The sequence below is a fragment of the Diorhabda carinulata genome, chromosome 4 (genome assembly GCF_026250575.1).
Source record: "Diorhabda carinulata isolate Delta chromosome 4, icDioCari1.1, whole genome shotgun sequence".
Lineage (NCBI taxonomy): Eukaryota > Metazoa > Arthropoda > Insecta > Coleoptera > Chrysomelidae > Diorhabda > Diorhabda carinulata.
In genome coordinates this window covers 13,385,589-13,412,126 of record NC_079463.1, presented here as the reverse complement: position 1 = coordinate 13,412,126, position 26,538 = coordinate 13,385,589, and the positions used below count along the sequence as shown (strand labels likewise).

The window sequence follows — 26,538 nt, the reverse complement described above, 5'->3', positions numbered from 1 at the left end:
TATTGGATCGGCTTATTATTAAATATAACGTGAATTTGGTTCGTTACTTATACTTTTTGATCACTTGAACGCGATTGTATGCTTTTTGTAGATCTATAAAGCAAAGTTTTCGTACAAGATCCTTCAAATCAAGATCCTTGCTGTTCGTTATGATTTTGTTTAATTTCAAAGTGGTATTGGGAAAATATGGAAAGAGTACTATGAAAATAAACTATACTATAGATGGAAAAAGCATAACAGAGGAAAATGACAAATGAAGAGGAGGAAAAGGCAAAATGCCCAACGAAAACAGAGGTAGAAGAAGAAATAAGAAGACTGCGCGATGAGAAAGTCCATGGAGAAGATGGAATAGAGGCTGAATTGATAAAATTCGGAGAAAACAAATTCATCAACTCATCGAGAAAGTCCGGCAAAAAAACAAGATCCCAGAGGAGTAGAATCATTCTGGGTTCATATCAGGACGATCCACATTTAACGTAATCCGCAATATAGATCAAATAATACAAAATACATGGGAATACAATAGAGAGTTACACATAATCTTTATAGATTTTAAAAGCTCGTTTGACTCAATGAACAAACAAAAAATGATAGAAGATTTAAAAACACTAAAGGTGCCCAGAAAAGTTAAGATATTAATAAAAATTATATTACAAATACGAAAGCCAAAGTAAGATATCTGTAAGATACCTTACAATGTTTTTCCTTACCCGGGAAAAATTACGAATGTATGAGCGTTTTTTTACATTTAATTAATATAGAAGAACATTAGATTTTTTCAAACTTATTGAAATTACACAGAAATTTTCGAAAAAAAAAAAATTATTATCGTTTTTTCTCACCTTGCTGGGTGGCTGTATCCTATTTTTGCTCGCCATAGCAGGATTCATGAATCTGTTGTTCTTATTGTTAATATATAATTTGTACGAAGGAGATTTGTCTGGTAACGGATATGGATTTGTAACTTCACTCAGATATGGTTGTTTGCTGAAGGCCAATTGCAATTTATGTTCTCTGGGATGTTCAGCGTCTTCTTGCATTGCATCTACGTTTGCACGGTGAGTAAGTGGAATAGCTCCTGTGATTCCAATGGTTACGTTATTCAAATTCTGAACACATCTTTCAACTGCAACGCTGTCGCCCATTTGTACCATAGCAGTACCTTCCTTCGATTTCAAAAATTTAATCTGAAACATCAAAACTATATTTTCAACATTATCAAAATCAGTAAAATTAGATTGCTATACAAAATTTTCAACAAAAATTTATACAACTTTAGTCTAACTGTGTCATATGATTGATTAAAATCAATGAAAAGCATGTGTAGCTGTGGATTCTGCTCATAAACAACACATTGTAGTTGTTTTTCCGCTTGATACGTTGTTAATATGTATATAACATCCAATATATAATTCTCACAGATACTTTGATCGCCTTTTTATGTAACCAAGAAATGTTTAGCCTTCTACATTCTCGACTGATTCTTTATTGACGCCTTTTATAATGTTCATATCGCGCGACCATGATTTGGACCGAAAGAGGTGCGAGGCGAAGGAGTATATTTCTTACTGTTTCATAATTAAAGTCGTTGAACCAACTGCAGATTGAGTTCCCATTCAATATTCTATCCTCCACGAGCTTCTTGTTGAAAAAATCTAATTTCAAACATTTTCAACAACATTTTAAAGTAGTTGATCTTATTGCTCGGTTGAGTTTTTAGTTTTCGTAATTCGAACTTTTACCGAGTAGCAATTATGAAAAAAAAAATTGAATTGCAATTATCATGAAATTGCCAAGAGGGACAAATAGAAGATCATGTCAATTATACTAATTGTACGGTTAGAGGGATCTGACCACAGTATAACGATAATCCACTTTATCGAACATCCTCGAGTTGAATTATTTATTTAATTTATATTAAAGGTGTATTTGATGTTTTAAATATTGAACTTAGTAGTGAAGTACATTATTTCATTTATTTCTATATGTACATGTATATATTTCTATACTTACCCTTGCAACGTTTCCATACAGACACATCAAGTTAAATAATTTATCGGCATTCGTGCGCAACGGATCTAAACCGTAAACCATTAGTACAGCGCCCGGTTGTTGAAACTGAGTATTTCGTTGATCTGCTGTAATTGCAGCAGGATTAGTACCCTTTCGAAATGCATCCGTTGGAAAAGTATCCCCGTATCCGGGACAGATTTCGTCAAATGGACGTGCTTGTTCACTTGGATAAGCATCTGAAAACAAATAATATTTTTAATAATACATTCAAAATACGACAGTAGAAGACAATAATCATTAAAGTAAAAAATTCGAAGCTTCTAGCTCTACGGATAGGTAGAAGCCTGAAATATAATTAATTAGGGTTTGCTCAGTAAAAATTTTCGCAATGCCTTCCGTATACAAGGTAAAGGATTTTGTCGAGGCTACTGACAAATTGTTATAGAATTTATATGTTAGGGAAACTGATACAATCCTTGAATTTAGTTTTATATCTAACTCTCATAGATAGCGCTAGTTACACGATCAAGTGAACTTAACCTGTGATTCATACTGACAAAATCGTATTCCCCAACTACTAAAGATAGGTCTCTGTGATCCAGTTCGCAATTATGGAATAAATGAAACAATTTTTAAATTTGAAGGTTTCATTTTTATCTTATAACAAATTTGTATTAAGAGAAAAAAAAGCAGAGTCGAAATGAATTTTTTTTAAAGAAATTACAAAATGGATTCGAAAAAAAGTTACTGCTAGTGTTTTATTTATGCCCTTCTTTATCAATGCATTTACGGCAACGTTTCTTATCGGAGAGGCAGGTCCTGCGAAACATGTCAAGCTGCCCGCGAAGAGTTTCAAATTCTTTCTCCATTGCAGTTCGGAGGTCGGGAAGGGTGCGTGGTCCTTTAGAAGGCCCTACAGGAAAAAATCACAGGGTGTCAGGTAACATGACCTTGTAGGCCACTTAACGAATTCTCGTCTGCCTATCTTTTCTCTAAAATGAACATTAAGGACCTCTCGCACACATAACACGGCGTGATCTTCCATCCTGCGTGAATTGACGAACGTTCAGAGTATTGGATCGTTGTCCATTTCCTCACGTCAATTTTCGAATAAAGTAGGTTTCCACGAGACCTCCCGCATCACAAGCTATAACGACGGTAAAGGTAAGCTTTAGGCAAGTGCTGGAGTGTAGGAGAGTCCTTAAGAATCTGGTGAGTGATTGCTGCAGGATCCAGCTCGTTCGGGTGCTCGGGCAACAAAAGCAACGATGAAGCGGACTCACTTGCTAAACTGGAATCGGGGAACCCACAAAAGGGCCCAGAACCCATTCTTGGTGTGGCCAAAAGCGCTGTCATCACGTCTTTCAACAGACCCCAACTCTCGCCAAACAACTGCTCTAGCTAAATAGGCGCGAGATCAGACTAGTGACCGGACTTCTAACCGGACACTGCCATCTAAGACGTCACCTTCACAACATGGGCATAACTGATAATTCGGAGTGCCGCTGGTGCATGGAGAAGGACGAAACTGTAGACCACGTTATCTGTGAGTGCCCTGCACTCACACAGGCGCGGTTCAAACACCTGGGCAAACTCCACAGCCTGCCTAACGACATCAAAAGGTTCAAAGCAAAGCGCCGATCGGCTTCTCAAAAGACATCGGATTTTGCTAACGTCAAGTGAAGCACGACGGGCCTATCTGAAGGTTTATGTGCTCAACGGCTTCAACGGTCGCCCACACCTATGAACTATGAGCTATGAACTAACTATGACCTCCCGCATGTATACCTGCCCCAGGCAGGTTTAATTCTTCTTCAATAAAGACGTGAGGATTCTGGTCGTTCCAGTAAACGCACTTATGCCGATAAATAGTACCGTATAGTATCCGAGGTAACAATTCCAATCTGCGATCGAAATCATCCTCGTAAAGTGCATAGACGAGACGCGGACGGTAAACTCGATAGTGCATGCGTTTCAGCATTCGTCGTAGAGGATGAACGGATATTTGAAGTTCTCTCGGCAAATTCATGCGCTTTCTGATCAATTGAATACAAATAAAGGGACCGTCCGTTAAATGTTAATGAGGTTGAATACGCGAAAGATTTGTGCAAAAATGATGTTTCATTTGCAAAACCATACATTAAAAAAATAGTTGTGCTGTATACAGAGCAACAGAGAAGCTGATTAAATCAGGTACTCACTGGATATGAGACATGAGAGTTTGCAGACGAACAGAACAAGCCACTTTGATATTAAACTTGGCACTCAAGTGATAACGAGTTGAGCTATGTTAATGTCTTGCGTACTAAAAAAGTTTCGCAGACGGCAATGCTATTTCGCTTATTATTGAGTTCCAGTAGTGTAAGTTAAATGGACTTGTATGAAAAAATATATCAAATTATAAAATTTTTACAGGTTACGGCGTATATAGGACGCATATGGATCTTACTTGTATTTCTTTTTGTTAAATAGTATATAACAATAAAAGTTTCTCGCAACCTATTAAAAACGACCCTGTATATGAAATATGGACATCAGTATTTGTCTTAGACTAACTATTTATGTAACAAGGGTTCTAGGCAGATGATTATGTCTCGAGGGCGACAACTTTCCAAAGCCGATGACCTTTTATTATTATTATTATTATTAATTTTATGCCATACTAGTTTGTATCAAATTCAATTTTATGTACTAATTTTTTATTATTACCTTAAAAATTGCAATACCTATAAAGATATAGTCGAGACAATAAAGCACAAAAAAGGGCAAAGTCTAGTAATTTCTGAGTAGTAAGACGGATCGATATGCAACAGAGTGCATACGATTCCGGAGAGTTTCAGTGCAGGGAAAACGTATTTTAAAAAGTGCCTTTCAAATAGGTACAAATTTTCAGAAAATATTTTCTTTTTCAAGATTTTCAAGGAGGTTCCCACGTTTCCGAATACGAATATGACAGACAAGGTCTACGAGGTGTCTGGTACCCAGGGTCGCCAACATATAAGTCGTCTATTGGAGTCTCGTAGAAATTCGTTATAAAATTGGCCAAAGATACAAATATCATGCAAGGTACCAGGTGCCTGAAGTAGCTGGTTTATACGTCGTTTCCCGGAACGCTGTGGAAATTTGTTATAAATACTACCGGGGGTTTTCGAGGTTGCAGAACATGATTATCACGATAGAAAGAGTGTATAAAGTCCTCATTATTCAGGATTGCACCTCTGCAATTCTGAGTAACTGAGTCTGAGTCCATTTTGTGTCTTCCGTATAAAAACTTGATTTTTTGCAAACAATGGCGAAAAAATAATTCAATGTTTTTTTTTGTTTCATTATAATTCTGCTTCCTCATTTCCTTTCATTTTTTCGCCGAATAATTTTCAATATTTGTAGAATTAATGCCTATACAATTTTCACAAGCGGCACTGCAGTGTAAATCATGCTTCCTTCATCTACACGCATTGCCAAAATCAGTTTTGCATCCCCAAAATAATATATTTATGATGCTCGGTTTACCAGGAAATTGTCATTTTTCTGGTGACCATATGCTGTTCTTTTAGTTTCTATCCCCGTTCGATGGGATTCATAGCGCATTGATCCTCGTAAAGCCACAATTTGTACTTTCAAACTAATTAAGCCAATATCGGTACCTCGCTGGTTATCTTCGTCGTAATATTCGTGTTCAGCAATCTAGAAAAGCCCCAGGCTATAAAATTCATCACGAATATCCAAGGGGAATCCAGTAGACGACGTAGATGTCGGCCACTCTAGGCACCAGGTACATCGTGGACCTTTTCTGTCGTGATAATTGTGTTCAGCGACCTCAAAAACTTCCAAATAGTGAAATTGAACTTATTTCTGCCAATATTTGTCGAATTATCAATTTTGCACTTTCAAACATTTCGGGATGCACTTTCCAAAATGCATTTTTCTGCACAAATTCAATTCTCAAGTTTTCTAAGGATCTTCCCAACCAAATGTACTTTATTCGTGTTACTGCTCAGAAATTCCTAAATTTTGTGGTTTATTTCCTCTACAAGAAGCGCCAAACCTGGTACTAAAAAAACTCTATTAAGAGAATATAATGAATTTCTGAAGTGGATGCGAGAAAATGCTGAGAAAAACTGTGCTGTTTTTATCATCGTTGATAAAGTTTCAAAGATGTTGGTAAGGGTATCATATGGATTTTACATTTCCTCGCAAAAATTAGAGGCCTAGAAAACATATTATGAATCAACCATTGCTACAGGAAATTATTGAAAACGTTTTACGCCTTAATGCCCACGCGGACCTTAATGTAACTGCAAGACATTTTTCATGAAATAGATATTATAATTCTTCTTTTATAACGTTCGTCCATTGCCTTTCTATTTCTAAAGTATTTTTTAAACATAATTTCATGCTCGAAAACATCTTATCAGTTTCCTCTTACGGTCATATTGTGATCTCGTAGTTATATTATTAAATTCTAAATAGAAGTGTCATAACGGGGTTGTAATGGATTATGATGATTAATGGATTGAATGTGCGATTAATATTTATGTCATGTTCCTTCTAGTAATGACTTATCAGGAGTCTATTATAAACTATTAATAATGCATAGGCAAAATAGTTATATTGGTTGATATACACTATAAATCAATAATTTGTAAATTATTTATAGGTCGATTTATAGAAGTAACAAATTGTTTCTCAATAATTGAAAAAGAATAGTGTATTACAAAGACTGGGAAAGACGGATTTATAATATTGGAATCCTACATCCTCATTTCCATTAGCTGTTACGGTCTAGTCTAGCATTAGGTATACAAGGTCGGGCAAAATGGGCGGAACACCGAATTTCTAGTTCAATTATAACTTTCACAAAAAATTGTTTCAAATAACTGTTGTTGATCTTGTTACTTGTAACCCACGATGAATCAAAAACGTGTAATTCTAGTCGATTAAGCCACACGTTCCATTAGAAACGTGATAATAATATAAATAACAAAATCTTGTAAGAAAACATCCAATTAAGTAATGTCAACTAAATCATTGATTAAATAGATAGACACATTTGTTATTGCGGCAACGGATTCGGTTACTACGGTTACCGATATAGGTGGTCAGCACTATTATTTGTTATTAAATATGTAAATTAAAAATATATCAGTGATTTTGAAGGTATAGTTTTGTTACGTTTCCACTGATTAAAGGCTCTTCACCTTCAATCCTTCCAGTATGTATGTTACTGTGAATGTCCAATAATAGTGAATTTTAAGATGCACCAGTGTATGTCGAAAATCGTCAATTTTGATGGTGTAACTCGAAAACTGTTCTTAATTTATACTTGAATCGGACATACACCGGTGAATATTAACATACACTTAACCTAACCTAACCTAACCTAACCTAATCCTAACCTAAGCTAACCTAACCCAACCTAAATTACCTACATATACCTAGTATAGGTAGGTTGTTTTAATTATTCCGATTAATAAACAATTTGCATCTATTTATGATTCTATTTATTGTAAAAATTTGTGACTTCATTAGTCATATACTGGCCCAGAACTTCTGCATCCACAAATCATTATTTCTCTATATCAATCAGGCAGGCATCATAATTTCGGTCATAATGAACATTGACCAAGTCTTCGTGGTCTATGATAACAGTCACCGGTGAATGACCGAAATCGTCAAGAAAAGGATAAATAACGGTCATTCACCAACTACCTTGGTGGATGTTAACAGGCACCAGAGTATCTCAACATATACTGCATTTCGAACATTCACTGTAACATGTAAACTATCTAACGGGGTCTGCGGATTTTTGTTTATGTCGTATTATTTGGGATATGACGTTATCATCTTTTAAAGATGGAACATCTATTTCATAGACGAAGTAAAATCATAATTTCGTAATTCGAAATAGACACTTTTCACCATTTTTAATTAATTCAATTTAGCGATAATCTTAGGACGATATATAGACGAAAACATATGCCTCACTAAAAAAATCACTTCAAGCTTTCTCCCAACAAAAGTATATCAACAAAGAAAAAAATCGTTTGCATATGACACCCTGAAAAATAAATTAGAAATCGAATTCTCGAATATCAAGTGGAGAAAAACATTTTACTCGATGTTTGTTGACTAACCAGAGGAGAATCTCTTTCTAAAGAGAACAGTTACAGGGGTGTAGTCAATATACTAATCATAAGCAGTATTCTTGAAGCCGACTTGTCATTATTTCACCTTTATGTTAATACTAGGGTTGACTGAGAAGAATTAACAAATTCTCAGCGTAGTCTCTTTTTATGTATATACACTTAGTCCAGCAATGGAAAAATGGGAGGAATAATAGAAGGGGTAGTTTCATTCAGTGAATGATTTTCAGTAATCCAAAAAATCATTCGGGCAGTTCCCGAACTGTAAACAAGACTAAAATCTATTGGTTATAAAACGCAAAGTTGGTTTAAGGATGCCATAGAAAGCACCCCACATTTTTTTTAAATAATGGTGACATTAATTTTGTTCTCATTCCATGAATTTTTTTTATTTTTAGTTCCATTATTGCTGAAAGCATGTTTTTCTAGTAATTTTAAACTATAATTTATTTTTGCATTGTTCCTTCTGAAGACTAAGGAACGGATTTTATTGTATCGGGGGCGTTAATAAATCAATAATTAATATCCATCACTGGAAAATGGCGTTGAATCAATATTCTCCGATTTGCAGACTGAAGTAACTGACCATGCGAAAATTTGGTTATAATGATAAGTTAATCTGTAGACGGTGATCGAATGATGCCTATGAATGTTAATAATAGAAATTAGATGCTGTAAATAAATGGTTTAGTCGCAGCAGATTTCTACGGAAAACATGCTAAAACAAACATATTTTTCGAGCTTGGGGACAAGCTACCATTTTCTGAGCTAAAATATTGATGTGATGATGTGGACATCATAGAAACACAGCAATTTTAATCTGCTAATTCAGTGGGGTTGCTGTAAAAACTAAGAGGGTAGTTCAAGAATAAACCCGAATTTTGCAGAAAGAACTTTATAATTAAATTACAGAGCTGAAATTATTTACGGTTTTTTAGATAGTCTCAGTCACACTCTACACATTTTTCTCACCTCTTCGGCTTGTCTCGTACCCATTCGCGTTCGAATCACAGTCCGACAAGTGCCTCTTTCAATGGATCCAAGAAATAATTACTCGTTTTGCGACAAATCGGGACTATAAGTGTTTCGTAACCCGATTAGTTCAATGTTTCCATCGTAAGCTGAACTGTATGCGATATGGCGTTGTCTTACTGCAATATCGCACTACGATTTGAAATATCGCTTTTGATCAGTAGACAGGTTTCACCGTGTTTTTTTAAGAGGTTACTAAAATACTGCGTGTTCACAGTTCATTTTTCAGTGATAATATTAACCTCTCACGTCCCAAATCACGTGCGTTTACTCTCCGGAATATAGTGTTGTACCAAATCTCGTCTGTAGTGATTTATTCCGTACAATAAGTTTCCTCTCTCTCCACACCGCTGCAGGAGACACTGCATACTACCCAGCGTTTTGATTTCTGCTCAAATTGCAAAAGTCTTGGCACCCATCTGGCTGGAGTTTTGCGATAACAGAGTCGTTCATGAATTATTTGCTCAATACTACCTAAGTTGATGCCCAATACTTCAGCTACATCTCGTACAATACTGCGTCGGCCTCCAAAAAATGCGCTAACGTTCTCATCGGTAACACTTGGTCTAGAGCGCCGAGCATGTGCCAAGTTTGTCAACACTCGGTCTTTTCTGAACACTGAAAGCTGAACACCATTCATACATTTGAGTTTTGGAGAGAAAATTTTTAATAAATTTCCGCGGATTCTACATTATCTTTGATCAAAAAACGAATAATAATGCGTTGCGCAACAGACATTGGGTACATCCTTCTCGCTCATGCCTAAGAGTACACTAAAAAGCAAGGTAACGCTACACAGACAAAAATTCCGGTTTATATCTTATCTCTAGAATAATCACCCAATACTTTTGATACTTTACTGTAAGTTTTAGTCGTTGAATCATCCAATTTCGCACTAAAGTTGATCAAGACGCTTCGTACCACTTAACATAGAGCTTAGAGAGAACTATCGATCGCATTCAGCTCGTATAACCGCCGAAATGGCGTGCTCTTTGCTTTTTATTGAAGGTAGAAAAGGCTGGTGAGCGATAGCTTCAAAGTTGTAGCTTATTTTGGTGCCCAACCCGCATGCAATGAGAGAACCATCGTTTTTGTCTTCCGAGTTGGAATTTTCTATTTCCAATATGATTTATTTTCTTCCAATATCTAGTTATCTTCTTAATAGTTATTTTAAATAGTGTAGAGTTATTTTGTATATACTAGATTAGACTTAACACATAGTATTTTATTATCATAATACAAACTACTCCAATACGGTACTGAAAAACCCCTTTGCTGTTTGGAGTTTAACGGTAGTTTGTTCCGATAATACGGTTTCGTTTTAGAGGCGGGTATCCGATAAAAGTTGAATGTATTGAACACGTTCGAGGTAAATGAATCCTCAAAGTGTTCCTTTCAGACATGTTCAGAATCGCTTCTTCTGGATATTTAATTTAATCTGGTAATATACTTTATCACAGTTGTTCAAATAATGATAAAACTTGAGACTAATAAATTTTTAACAAAAATCTTCATGATATCAATAAAAAACCAATAATTAGGTTTATCTAACTATCACATCACACTACACTTATTTTTAATAGGAAGTTTGTGGGTTGACCTTATTTTAATAATTTACAGTAAAGCTGCTGAAAACTGTAAATACGTAGTCGACGATGGTAGGACCTCACACTTCCAGGACCCGCAGTGATGAGATTTGGAAGATTTTAACAGCTACGTGTAGAGAACTTCAGGTAGTGGTTGATCGAAATATTAAAGAGCAGAATTTATCACTGTATTTGCCCCGTCCTGCTTAAAAATAAGCGTACAGAGCTTAGTATATCTTTAACTTTTACATATAGAAACTGGTTCATTTACAAATTGAGTCCCTGAAATATCGTCATAACTAAAATGTTTTTGTGTAAAGTGTGAATAACATGAGTCTCATTTTTCAATACCGCTGTTGACTGTTATGGGTTTTGTTTGTTTCCCATTAATACGAATCTGAGTATATAATTTTTTTGGTCTTTACTGTATTAAAAGGTATATTTTTATTCTACCTATGTATTGGTCGACTTCTAGAATGGTGACACGTGACACGTTATTCCTTATGTGCGGCATATTGGTTTTCTTAGCATTACCTTTTCCAATGAATAGTTCGGTTAGGTTGACCATTTGACCTTTGATATTTAACTCGATTCGCAGAGTTCAGCTATTTCACAGTTTTTTTTGGACTCTGTAGAATTCTCCCTTCGATTTTTTCGAGGATTGTTCCCAATGATAACTTTTTATCTGCCTAACTAGTAAGTGATATGTTCTTTTCATGTACCTAAAGAAATTTCAATTCTCCAGTGAGCGAAGAAGAGTTGATGACATCGGTCTTAAGCAAGTTCCATTCACAGGCGACATAGGGATACAAAATTTCACGATACGACTAGTTTCTCAATTTTGATATTCGTATACTACTTTGTTGAAAAAATATGCACGGTACAGTACGATTAAAACTTTGTTATAGGACAGGGGTGCTCAAACTTGAACTGCTGGCGATCTACCTCAATATTTTTAGACTACTTACGATCGACTCTGATAGGCTGCAAGTATGTGTGATGCAGGGTTGTCGTACATACACGATACACCCTACCTACCGTAGCATATATAGATATTAGCTTTCTGCACAATATAGGTACATTATTTTAGTCAAGGTTTGGGTTAGGTTTAGTTAGGTTCTTCTCTACAATATCAATGAAAAAACTCATATTCAAAATTGCGAGTTTATTGGTTGTTACAAAACAAAAGAGTTACATATGGTGTTAAACCTAACTAAAGAGTGGCTTTGGATGTTGAAGCGTGGCACTGCATGTCCTCAGCATACTTTTCATAAGATGGTACGTAACCACTGAGTGCTAATCGCAAGCATGATGACATATGATCGTCAGTTAGTCGATTGCGATATTTTGAGTTAATTATCTTCATTTCAGAAAATGCAGACTCGCACAAGTAAATTGACCCAAACAATGCCGTCAGTTGAAGGGCGATTTGCCTTAGATTCGGATATTTATCTTCAGATATAAAACACCAGAAATTTGTATCAGATGCTGTAGCTTTGAGATGTATATCTGATATAATCTGCACCAACTCATTTTCAACAGAACATGAGTTCATATTAAACTGACTTGCTATTTCAGTAGCTAATTCCTCAATGTTTTTACATGAAAAAGGATAACTCATAAATGATGCTATATTTTCCAATTTACTGCAATCATAAAAACGCATTTCGAATTGTCCCATAATATTTGATAATTCAGCCTCATACGTATCATAATTAAACTGAGGAATCCTTGCTTTCAAAGACGGAAAATGTTTCAGATCCTTCCTTTTCAGTTGATCTATCATAAGTTGCAATTTACTTTTGAATGCGTTTACTGCGCTAATCATCTCAATAGTAGTTTTTCCTTTACCTTGAAGCTCCAAGTTAACGATGTTTAAGTGCATTGTGATGTCAGTCAAAAATGCCAAATCAGTCAGCCATTTTTCGTTTTTCAAAATCTGAGTGTCATCACCTCTTTCGTCTAGAAAAGCTGTTATTTCGGGCAATAATTCTTGAAACCTTTGTAGGAACTTTCCGCGACTCAACCACCTGACGTCTGTGTGAAGAACTAAATCAGTGTGTTCAGCTGACTCCCTATCTTCCAACTGCAACTGAAAGAGCCGCCGTTGCAAGCTACGTGCACGGATGGAATTCACAATTTTTGTTGCAATGCCCATAATTTCCTCCGTGTTTAAAACTTTGGAACACAAAACTTGTTGATGTATAATGCAATGGAATGAAAAAAATGAAGGGAATTCTTCATTAGCTCGACACAATGCCACAAAACCGTTTTTGTTTCCAGTCATTGCTGGTGCTCCATCGGTTATAATGCACACTAATTTATATATTGGTAGCTCGTAGTTTTTTACAAAATTAAAGAAAACTTCATATATATCTTCGCCACGGGTCTTCCCCTTCAGAGGAATGATTGTCAAAAATTCTTCCTTAGCCGACATGTCATTGAATACCATCCGAATAAAAATACACAGCTGGGCAGTGTCAGTCATATCGGTGGATTCGTCGAACTGTAAAGAAAAGTATGTACATTCCATGATATCATGTTTTAGTTTATCTGCGATGTCCTGACTCATGACTTCAATACGCCTTGTGACAGTCGGACGAGATAACTGAAGTTCTCTAATAGCAGATATGATTTCTGTTTTATTTTTAAAATCTCCAAATAAAGTCTTACCCGCTTCAATAAATGCTTCCTTCACCACCGATCCATCTTCGAATGGTTTCTTGTGTTTCGCCAATATATGAGATATTTTAAATGACGCGATCGTAGCAGCTTTTGATTGTTTGACTGGTCTTGTGAACATGGTTTGTTCTTTTTTCAAACAAGATATAGAATCACTTACTTTTCGTTTTCTTAATTCACTCTGTGGCGGAAAATCCTTTTGATAGTTTTTATGAACCGTTTTATGATACCTCTCTAAGTTACCACGCTTAGGTATTGCAATTGACGCACGACAAATAACACAAATGCACTTATCCTTCACCATACAAAAGAAAAATTCTTCCTCCCAATCCTTATTAAAATGATACGTTTTAGATTTCTTCACTGCACTCATTTTCCACTATTTAATAATAAACTTTGTATCGACGTAGTATCGCTATCAAGTTACAATTCAGAATGACTCCAATTCATGCAGGCGCAACATTTATATCGGCGTGAAAGAAAGTCTCGAATGTTCCCGTCAAACGCGCCGCCCGAAACTAGACAGTACAGTCTAGTCTAGAAACAACGCGGCTTTTTTTTGACAAGTGCCGCGCGTTCCTTTGATAAAGCCGTCTTTTGCCGCAAGCAGTGTTATTTTATTACGTAATACATTTTTGTAGTTTAGTTACCTACCTACTTATTAAAAATTTTTTTCTTCTCGAGATCTACTCAAAAAGCACTCGCGATCGACCGTTTGAGCACCCCTGTTTTAGGATGAGCAAGTCGTTGAAACTATCTTAAAAGGATTGATTCTCATCATAATTTGATAATTTTTATTTTCCAATGGTGTCGAAAAGATCAAATACTAAATTATCGTGCTTATCTCGTACCATTTTCGAAAATATTGTGTTAAAAAAAGAATATACAATTTTTGGCGGTACGAGCAGCTCCACCAAAAATTAAAATGCGATGCGCCCACCATAATTTCAAATAGCTGTCAAGATAGAAACATACTATCCGGAAGCAATTTCGTACATTTCAAAATTCAATAAACTAATCAATTGTCATACAAGGTGGTCCATAATTATGTGTACTATCCTCTGAAGCTGAATAATGAGGAAAATACAAAACTTATCAAAGTGAATTTAGAATTTACTTTCTTGGAATATCTGACAAATGATTTTAATTTCAATAATCATATTATAGGAATATGGGATAATTTTTTTACAACCTGAAAATTAACACCATGAAGATATCGGAGGCATTTGAAATGTGGATCTACCGAAGGATTTTGAGAGTTCCATAGACGGCAGAAAACCCAACGAAGAAATTCTTAAGAGAATAAGAAGAAAACGTATATTGCTGGACATGATAAAACGTAGGAAAACAGCAAACCTGGGACATGTGAAAGGTATGATTTGTTCCAACTCTTGATAGAGGGAAGAAGAAGATTGGGAAGAGATAGTATGTCATGGCTCCGCAATATTAAATATTGGACATGGATAAGAACCACAGGAGAATCAATTTATACTACCAAATACAGGATTTAATAATCAGAAGTGATCGCAAACATCCATTAATGGATAGCAGGACAAGAAGAAGTTACCACATACTTCATCAAAAAGTAGTTTTGGTTGCTAAGTGGAATCTACTTTCATTGTTTGTTTGGTAATTTGATGAATTTCCACTATTCGATTTATTGAAACCAAAAGTTTTTAATTGAATTTTCTTTTACTGGGACTTGTGGGGGAACACTATGATTAGTCCGGTCAAATTAGACCAAAAATAAGAGTGAAGCTACATAAATTCCCATCAAGTTGAAAATCAGTGAAATTTTTTACAATATAATTATAAATAAAATTTGAATGTTCCCTATAATTTTCGTGTAAGGTCAAAAGAGGAGTTTTCCGCGATTATCAGCAAAACGGTGAGTTTTATCATAAAAATACTTTAGATGAAAATTGTAGATCATAAAATTATCTACAAGAAATGTATCAATACTTTTTTTTCTACTAGCCACCGTTTCTGAGATATAACGATTCAAAAAGTTGTGAAAGTTATAATGTTTCAGATTTACTATCGTATTTAATGGCTATAATTATTGCACGAGAAATACCAAAGCTCGAACTTCAGCAGCATCTTCGTCAATTGATAATTTATTTGATGAACTTATGACAGTTCCCACCAGTCAACAGAAATTTCTTACAAATACTCACAACAAGTCTCGGTTCATTTCAATGTTGTAAGAAAAGTTTACTATTGGTGAAACCATTAAACAACTTTTACAACTATTTGAATCATTATATCTCAGAAACAGTGTCTAGTAGTATTCATACGTGTAGATAATTTTATGATCTACAATTTTCGTCTGAGGCATTTTTATGATAAAACTCACCACTTCTATGTTCAATTGTATCTTAAGCAATTTTACTGATTTTCAGCTTGATGAAAATTAATGTAACTTCTAAATTAACCGCATTAGATCGTTAAGAAGAAACTCATACACTTCAGTGGACTGCAACACTTTATTTTTCAATTTAAAATATGAATCTCCGGTTCAACATTCTATTTCGCTTATCATTTGTGGTGAACTGAAACTAAAAGTGCTGTTGTCGCTTTTACAAAAAAAGTTATATAAGTAAAAATTATTCACCAACAGGACTAGTCTATGATTTTTTGATTTCATCCTGCTGCTTTCAACTGGCTGAATATTGTCAGAAGTTAACAATAATTTTATTTTATCAAGGATAATTCATGATGCATGATAAATACTATAGGAACAAAAGTGGTCTTCTGAATTTATGGGTGTTACGTAGGGTAGGTAACAGCCAGGATCGCGTAACCTCGCTTTTCATAGTATGTGTGTATGAATGGTATTCCGCTTTCCGAAAAGTCCGAGAAGTGGTGGCTAATTTGCTAGAAAACAAGAACAAGTTTTACAGTACAGTGAGTACAGTACAGCTGTACTGTACGTGATATAGTTGAAGAATTAAGCATTAGCATAGATAGTATTGAGCAAACAATTATTGAACGGTTCGGTTATAGCCAGATGGGTGCCAATAATTTTGAGCACCTTGGGAAGTATGCGAGCGTCTCCTGCAGCAGTATGAAGAGAAAGGAGAAAATTTATTGTACCGAATTTTCACCATAAACGAGACTTGAGTTCACCATTATATTCCGGAGATTCACCGCGCGTCTATGGAGTGAAGTAAAAAAAACGCCAATTAAAACGAAGGTTACACCGTTAACGAGAAAGGTGTTGGTTACTATGTTTTGAGACATGAGGGGAGTAATTGCAATTGATTTTTTTATTGAAAAATGAACTGTGAAGGCGTAGTATTATAGTAACCTCCTACAAAACACGGTGAAACCTGTCTACAGCTCGGGTTACGATGGAAACGTTGAACGAATGGGGTTGCGAATCACTGGAACACCATCCTTGTCTAACGTTCCAAACATCCTGTTGAGGTCTTATCATCAGACAGAGTTCACGATACCGTAGATCTACCACAGAATAAACAGCAGTAAGAATATTAGGATTCTCGAGGTGAATCGGTGTCAAAGAATACCAAAGTGAATAAAGTTAAAACCCGCAAAAAAATAGACATTGACCCGGTGCCAGATTCCAAGACAAGCATTATTCCAATATATTGGATCAATTTGATGATTATTTTAAGCGCATTAGGTCAAGACACATCTAAAGTGTCCATGTATTGCGATACGAATTGATCACCGGATTTATCCCCAAGTGATTTTTTTGTTACCAAAGCTGATTAAATGACTCTGATATTTGACTCGTCCTCGAACGGGGTTGTTATTCCCGAATTATTATTGATCAATATTTTTCGTAAGCATTTAGGGCGTTAGAAAAATTAATCATAAAGATAAGACATCCGTAAACGATGAAAAATGTAAAACAAAATCGAAATACTGTCTCCCGCGAAGTTTATTTCGTCACGCAAAGTGATTGTAATGATAATAAATAATCATCATTTATGGTTTTAATATTGATTGACACATATCTAACATTAACACGCAGTAAAGGCAGAAACTATCAACATGCTAGTCGTGCGTTATAATTCTATTCACGTCAGATGAATACGTAAGATCCTTAGCGACTTGTAGCAAATTATAAAAATATTTGTATCAATTTGTGGTATATGTTGGCAATTTAATTGGGCATTAATCAGGAATAATTGGACAGAAATTTCGAAATATTTGATCTACATAATATTAACCCATTTTGGGCTTATGGAATTTTGTCACGAAACATTAATAATTAATTTTGTTTGCTTGATAAATTAAATGGGTGTAGAGAATCAACCTTCTAATTAACATACTTTTGCTGGTACATCTATTTTTATACCATTTCCAATGGAATATTCAACACGAGAGCAATACGTTTTACAAAAAATTTTCTACTAAAATCTTGAAGGAATCTATTAATTACAATAGGAAACAAACAAATTGGTAATTTCTTCCTCGTGGATAATATTATGTGATTCATAATTCTTATTTGAGGATGTTTTGATATCTAGTAAGCCTAGACCAATTCCATGCGTAACCATAGCAACGAACAATAACTTATTAGAAGTGTCAGTGTAAAGTTTGACGTCAAAAAAGTAAACCAGAGTTACGCAATAAATTAAAAGAAAAAAGTTGTCCACCGAAATTGTGAAAATAGAAAAATTGGAGTATCGAGCCATCATCAAGTACCTGTATTTGAAAGGGTTAAGAGGTAAGCAGATTTACGAAGATATGCTTAATACTCTTGGTGATCAATGTCCTTCGTATACGACCGTGAAAAATTAGACTGCAAGTATCAAAAGAGGTGAATTTTCCATTGAAGATGATGACCGATCGGGAAGGCCAGTTTCTGTGTCAGTCCCCGAAAATATCGATGCTGTTCATGACATGATTTTATCAGACCATCGAATTGGGATAAAACGGATATCTGAAGCACTGAATATTTCATACAAACGCGTTCATCATATAGTTCACGTCAATTTGGACATGAATCCCCAAATGTTTGAATGTTAACCAAAAACGTGCAAGGGTAGAAGCATCGCGTTCGATCTGTGCTCGATTTGAAAACGATGTAGACTTCATAAACCGAATTGTTACTACGGATGAGACTTGGGTACATTTCTAAGATCCAGAAACAAAGCAACAATCGATGGAATGGCGACACTCCCGTTCTCCAAGATCTAAGATGTTACGTGTGCAAAAATCTGCTGGAAAAATTCATGCTTCAGTTTTTTGGAATTGCCATGAAGGAATCATGATTGATTTTTTGGATAAGGGTAGAACAATAACTTGAGATTACTATTCGACATTATTGATCACTCTACAAAAAAAAATTAAAGATAACAGACGCGGAAAGCTATCCAGTTGTTAAAAAATTCGTGATTTAGGGTTTGAATTACTAGAACACCCTTTTTATTCACCAGATTTGGCTCCGTCCGACTATCATCTCTTTCTTCAATTAAAAAAATGTTTAAAAGGTCGAAATTTTTTTTTCCAATGAGGTGGTATAAAAGCTGTGGAGGTCTGGTTTGCAAAGCAAGAATAAACATTTTTTTTGAAAGGTCTAGAGACGTTGCAGGTTCCCTGTAATATATACAATTAAGAAGAGAATATGTTGAGTAATAAACTATTTTGGCATTGAAATTTTGTTTGGGTCTATAGTTGGCTTAGAATTTTTCAATATATCCTTGTAGTAAAAACTAGCTGACCCGGCAATTTTCGTACAGCTTAACAGTCGATTTTTTAGTTCTTTAGTCTTTTCAATACTTATTCTAGTATTCGGGACGCTGGGTCTGCTAGTAAGATAAAAGAAGAAAAAAGGAAGTTAATGAGCCAACAATTACATTCAATCAAAAAATAAAAGATTATAAAACACCTAAAATAACCTATAACTATTCATTATTTCATTTGATTCTTAGTTTATGCAAATTCAATTTTATTTTTATTATAGTAATATATGACACACAGCATAAACAAACAGAGCAGATAGTTTTCCAGCACGGGAACATGCAACATACAATTGACCATGCGAGAAACATGAGTTTTCTAGTGTCATAGCGAAAATGGTACGTCAGTCGGAATAATTGGGATGCGGGATATCAAAACATCTCGTTTATACTTTCCTTTCAATATGATTGCTTTTATTACCTTATTCAGTAATTTTTTTATCGCTAATCGTGTGCCAAGACAAAATCGCGGTTGGTTAATATTGTAAAATTGATTGTCTGCAATGTGAGAAAACAAAATACTTTATTCAACTTAACATGATTTATATGTAAAAAAACAATACGGTATGAAGTACGGTTATATGAAAGAAAAAAAAAAACATAATGTCTCTTCACATTCTTCGATTCATTAGAGGAATTGAAATCGTAGGTCTACTATTAGGTAACTAAAAGAGGACTATATTTGTATAAACTACGAGGGCGAATCACTAAATACTGAAAAATATTTCGCAAGATTTGGGGTTCTTCTGCCTAAATTTGTCCGCCGCCTTATAGGAGACACACAATACTTTTTTAATTTTAGAATTTTTTTTTATTATTTCAATTTAACGTGCCTCGACAGCGCTGGTCAATAGCACACAAAAACAATCATAAGATACATAAGTTAAATAAAGGACTGTTACAAAATCTATTACAATACGTAAATTATTTATATTTTCTCATACGGCTTGGTGGCTTTAAGAAAGTCCACGAAGTTTCTTCATTTCTGTCGGGCAGTTAAGTGTCTCCTTGAGGTTGGGTTTTATATCAAACGGCTGATATGCGATGACAACTTTGGCAGATTTTCTGACGACATCAAATAGCCGTGAGTAAGTTTCGTGTGGTGGATGAGAAGTCTTCTTCTTGTCACAGCTTCTCTCCTATTCTCCTGTAGTACTCTTGCTCCATGTATCACGCCAACATTTTCGAATGAGGTTGAAGTTAGTCTTCAGATCAATGGCAAGCTGAACTGGGATTTCAGGATTTCTTTCGCATGGCGATCTGCACATTCGTTTCCAGCAATTCCAGTGTGCGATGGAAGTCAAGAGTTTGGTAGATGTCATGAATGTTTTGGATTATTTGATGGTCGGTAAATATGGTTATGATTGACTGTATGGATGAAAGAGAGTCAGTACAAATAAATTTGAAAGCTTGTAGGATACTGTATAGTTCACCAGTGTAAACACTACACGTCGAGGGTAAGCGGAAAAAACTTATGAGTTCGTGATTTGTAGTGACTGCGCAACTGACACCGGATTCAGTTTTGGAGGCATCCGTATAGAGAATTAGGTCGAAGGATTTTTCATGCAGAATTTCCAAGAATGCTTTCTCTAAAAGAATGCTAAAGAATTCATGTTTATTGTAAATGATAAGTGAGGTATCTACTATGGGAATATTTTTGATCTAAGGGGGAGAAGAAGGCAAAGAAAGTGGAAAGGTCAAAGAGAGGTTGGTATTTTGAAGTAAAGATGCGAGCAATTGAGGGATTGAATTTACATTTTTTCTTGAGTTAGTAGGTAGTGACGTGGTGGTAAGTAGCGAATGGACAGAATTAGAAGGATTGGGAGATTCTTTAGCAGCATATGACAGTAGAAGAGATTGTCGTCTTAAGAACAGTGGTGGTATAGAAATCTGTGGCTTTTAGATTTAGTAATATTCATCAAAGAGACGTTTACATTTCAAGTGATATTTTACCACAGATAATCCGTGTTTGCATAATGTAAACTATCGTATAAATATTGACAAATATTGACATCAGTATTTATACAATACTAACGTCACTCAATTGTTTTGCTTTCCCTGAACCTCTCCACTAACACTTGTTTATATTGTGTTTTCACACTTTTTAAGACAACTTAAAATTTTCCCTTCCTTAAAAACCATCCTCGTACTTCAAGGAATATTATAAAAAAAGAATTGGCGAAATCGGTTTAGGTCTTGTCGAGTTTTGCGCCTTGCAACACATTCAGCTATTCATTTTTATATTATAGAAGATAAATCAGAAAGGTTTTTGAGAGAAATAAAATTATTGTTTAGTATTTATTATCAGCACTAGAAAAACATGTTTTCTAAGACCGTTTCACATATTAGAAGTCAAAGACCAATAGTAGTCAGCAAGTTCCCATTTTCGTTGATAGAGCTTTTAAATTTTGGCGATAAATTGATGAAAGATCGTCGATATTTTCAAATACCAAAATTTTTTGTAGATCTGTGCAATGTGTAAATTTAAAGATAGAGATAGAACCTTATCGATGGTTTTGTCAAAGAGAAACACCGTGAAACTCCTATAAAGTTATAGTTATACATAGTTACGAGAAACAATAAATTTAGTTATTCACTATATTGCCAATCAAGTGAATGATCATTTTCAAATCATTTTTGAATGTGATGAGTATTTTTCAATATCCAGGTGTCATCATATTTATTTTGCTTGTGCTCCGAGCTCCTGAGGAAGATTCTTTACCAGGTAAGTATTCTTTGAGATTTGGAAACAGCCTATAATCACTGCTGACCTGTAATCAAGTGAGTTATTAATCTTTGCGTACCTTTTTTGTCACCAAATCAGCTAATGAGCACCTGTAATTGTGGCTTCCTTTGTACTTTACGCCATTACTGCAACGAAAGGTTTATGGAAAGTGACCGTAAATTGAAAATTGACTTCACACTTTCCTTGAAAAATATATTCGAACCGTTACGTGAATGATTCCCTGTCCACATAAATGATCTTTTATTTTTAGATTAGCTTAGGTTATATGTACTTTATGTACTGTATGTAATTTATAAATTGAAGAATCATTCAGTTCTATTGACTATAGTGTTTCATAGTCTCAAGTCTCCAATAAAACATGTCGAATAAATAGAACATATAGTGAAGTTAGTCTTATCAATCAAAAGTAGCTTCGCTGCTTTCAGCGTATTGAATGTCGATTGAACGGACAGACACGTTCGTCTTTGAGAAACAAAAAGGTTTTTCTGGAATTTGGTATTTGTCACTGCCATCCAAGTATTTTCATCAATAAATAATAGAATTTAAAAGTATTTTTGTTTCTTTTTTTTCGATTTCAGAACTTAAATAAACGTTGTTATAGTCAATCTTTCAACTATTTTTATTAACTACTGATATAGATTTGATATGTTAACATTTTTATAGTGTAAAGGAAACATACGGCTCCTAATAACAGCCACAAAGTTGAAAATTCTACATTCCTAACACACAGCACCCAATAAGTCGTGTGACTAACTAAGAATTTTATTCATCAATGTAATCTCCTTCAAAAGCAATACAATCATTTCAACGCTTCTCTAACTTTTCGATAATCATTGGGGGCCACATCTGGAATATACGGTGGATGAGGAAGCAATTCGAAGTGTATTTCGTTTAATTTAACCGCCGTTACCATCTACATCCCTTTTAGAGATACTCGATGAATAATATTCCATGTGCATCCCAAATACTGAAGCCATAACCTTCACAGTTGACTGTTGTACCTTAAGACGCTTCGGACGTGGTTCGTCGGCTGTAGTCCACTCAGTTGATAATAGTTTTGATTTCGGATTGAAGTGATGGATCCATGTTTCATCCATTGTCAAAGATCGACGCAAAAAATATGATTTATTACGTGTTAACATTGGCAAACACTGCTCTGATTCATCAACACGTTGTTGTTTTTGATCGACTGTGAGTTAACGCGACATCCACTTTGAAAAAGCTTTCTCGTGATCGAATGTTCATGCATAATTGTAAACACACTGCCTTCTGATATCTTTACGGCCTCAGTTATTTCACGTTCAATTCACGATTAGATATAACCAATTAGTGGACTTTATTTATGTTTTTTGAAGTAACCATCTCAATTGGACGACCAGAAAGTTCACCATCAGCGATGTCTGTATGATCACGTTAAAATTTAGCAAATCAATAACAAATGGTTCTTTTCGATGGAACGGTGTTCAGATAAAACTTTTGAAGTCATTGCTTAGCTTGTACAGTATTTTTTTCATCAAAAAGCAATGATAAATTAACATACGAAATTTTTCGAATCCATCGTTTTGAAAATAAGAATAGTGGCTTCACTTAAACAACTGTCACTTTTTTCGAAATGTCATGAAATTTCACACATAGTCTTGTGAAAGTTGGTACTTCATATAGTTTTGACAATGGCAGCGCTATCTGTGCGTCAGTCACTCGACTTACTTTGTGACGTTATAAGTTTCGATGTTGTGGGGACCAGAGCACTGCGATTTGAAAAATCGTTTCTGTTGCCCTTTTGATGGAGCTGATAGTATACTACAGTTGTTAGTAAAGTCATGAAGCATGGATTCATGGCGTCTTCAGAGAGGTTAATTCCCGCCTTCAATCTCGATCGAGCCGAATAGCTGAGAGCTGAGTTCGTTCATCTGACAGTGCCAAGCCAGGATCTATATCTCTAAAGTTAATCCGACAGTTGTTCATCACCATTTGGTGAACTTACTATATAGTCAAGAAATGTAAGTAAAATTTCCCGCTGAAGAAGTTTTTCCCTTTGGAACTGTTTTTCGCGGGGGGAATTTCATTGGTAAAAAAATTTAGCACGGAGTAGGTATGTCGAGTTGATAGGTTTTGGATTACTTTAAGTTTCTGAAGACGATGACTTTGTATGAAAACGCGCGTGTAATTACAAATTTTGGCGTAGTGAGTATGAGTATCATTAACGGTTCCAGAAATTCTAAGTATATACCACAATAATTATTGATTTTGAACAATCCCTCTATCCTATTGGGAGAAAAGTACCAGCATCCTTTTTTCCTACTCCAAGCATACATTGAAAGATGGAAGGAAATTGTTATAATACTACAATTACTAAGAAAAAACTTTTTGTGACAAGAATAGTGAGTCGATTCACTTTTAAAAATACATGGTGGTTCAAAAAAGGTGGTCTCGTCACTAGAATAGATAGAAAACTGAAAAATATTTGTTTGGGGTTTGCTTTATAAAAAATTCTCGTAACATCATTCGTATTCAAGGTAAAGGGCGTTGAAGAAAAAATAATACACATTTTTTAAGATTTTGCCGCAACTACTGGCAACATTGGCATACAGTATACAGTATTGATAAAGTTATTAATTACTATTATTATTAATTAGTAAGCCTTATGTGAATTGAAAAAACATTTTTAAAAAATGGGACTGATGGCTTTCGTTTCTTGTAACGTTTCACAAAAATCCAGTTTAATCAGTATAAAATCTTGTTTTTCAAAGTTAAATATGCACTGAGCTATTGGAGGCCTTAGTATGAAACAAACAACAATTTGGTGATCATGTTTTGCGGTTTTAGGACCCAAACTGTTGTTTGTTCCATATTAAGGCTCCCATTAGCTAAGTATTAATAATATTTAACTTTGAATTTTAAACGGCAATAGCATTTTCTCTGAGTTTGTTATGGAAAACTCTCATTCATTGATAGTTATGACGTTGAGTCAATAATAATTATTGTTATTTGTTAAATTAGATATTGTTAATCAAAATGTACTCAAATTTTGAATACACTGACATGTTAGCGCAAGACTAACAAGTATGTCTTCTTCAAGTACTTGGAGAATACTTAAAGAGCAACAGCTACATCCTTATCATTACAGACAAGTCCAAGAGCTCTTGCCAGACGATCTACCGGCTAGAGTGGATATTTGTCAAACATTACAGGAAAGGACAGTCTTCAAATTTTTTGAAATGTATTCTTTTTGCGGAAGGTATATTTAACTTCCAAAACATATTTGTATAAAATTCAATACAATGTTGCCAGTAGTTGCGGCAAAGTCATAAAAAATGTATATAATTTTTTTCTCTTTAACGCCCTTTATCTTATCAATTCACATAATGCTTACTAATTAATAATAATGATAATTAATAGCTTTATCAATACTTTATACCAACATCGGTTATTACTTCATCTTTTCAAATCAAAATATTCCGAAAATGGTACACAATGTTGAGTTTTATCAATTTCGTATAAAATTTCAGTACAATGTTGCCAGTAGTTGCGGCAAAATCGTAAAGTCGTAAAAAATGTTTCTTCAATGCCCTTTATCTTGAATACGGATAGCGTTACATATTCAAGAAAAGGATAAACAGATACTACAATCAATTAAAAAACAGAATAGAAACGGAACATCAAAAAATTTTTCCTCACCATATATACAAGGACTTTTCCAAAAACAATCAATCAATTATTTCAATAAATATGATATTAGTATGAGTCTAGAGGACATAATACGATTTAAATCTAAAACACCCAAAAAAAAAGAATTATTATTGTATATCAAATCCCATGTACTAATTGTTACGCCGTCTACATAGGGCATCTCAGTATTTAGGAAATAGACTAAGAGGTCATCAATACGATGAAAAAAATCAAACTACGAACTATGAAATATCAAAAATTCAAAGATTCAAAAATTCTTGGAACGGAATCTAATACTCGAAAAAGAGGATTTTTAGAAATGGTTCACATTTGAAACACAAACGAAAAAGCTATAAATGAGAAAATAACTAAATAAATCAAGTAAAATGTATAGCTCTATTTTGTAAATTCTAATAAAATTACAAATAATTTGAGTAGTGATAAGTATTGCTACATATTTAGGATGTAAGGACTAAGGAAAAATTAATTTTTCTATTTTGATTTTATTCTTATTTTGATATTCATGATGGAGGTGATTTATTGATTCATATAAATGCACGAATTGTCAGTGTCAATATCATATTTTGATTAGACTTAAAGAAAAGTCGAAACGTCAAAATTTATATTTCTTTTAAAAATTATCAAAAAAAAAAACTAATTTTAAATCTGAAGAGACCTTAAATTGAGAACATTTAGATGCGTTAATGAAATTTTTTTATTGAGGAAACCCCAAATATTTTTCAGTCTATATATCCTAGAAACTTTTTTGAAACACCCTGTATATAGAGTCTTCTACCGTTCACATATATAAGAGAACTGTCTTAAAATACGAGATTAGAAGTATCATGTGGTATTTTAAGTCTTAATACACGTCATAAAATCTGTTTTCTGATTAAAAACAGCGGACACGTCATATCTGCACTTAATGGCCTATTAGTCAGAATTTCTATTTC

At 34.5% G+C, this 26,538-nt stretch overlaps 1 protein-coding gene across 1 annotated transcript in view; it reads right to left on the bottom strand.

Annotated features, from left to right (window-relative positions):
- Positions 1–26,538, bottom strand: part of LOC130893347 (heterogeneous nuclear ribonucleoprotein L) — a 358,788-nt gene that overhangs the window by 19,050 nt on the left and 313,200 nt on the right. Inside the window, exons 7-8 of the mRNA XM_057799361.1 lie at positions 2,014–2,249; positions 843–1,187 (exon numbers count right to left, since the gene is read on the bottom strand). Coding sequence (XP_057655344.1) covers positions 843–1,187; positions 2,014–2,249 — 581 coding nt within the window. The remainder of the gene's footprint in view (positions 1–842; positions 1,188–2,013; positions 2,250–26,538) is intronic.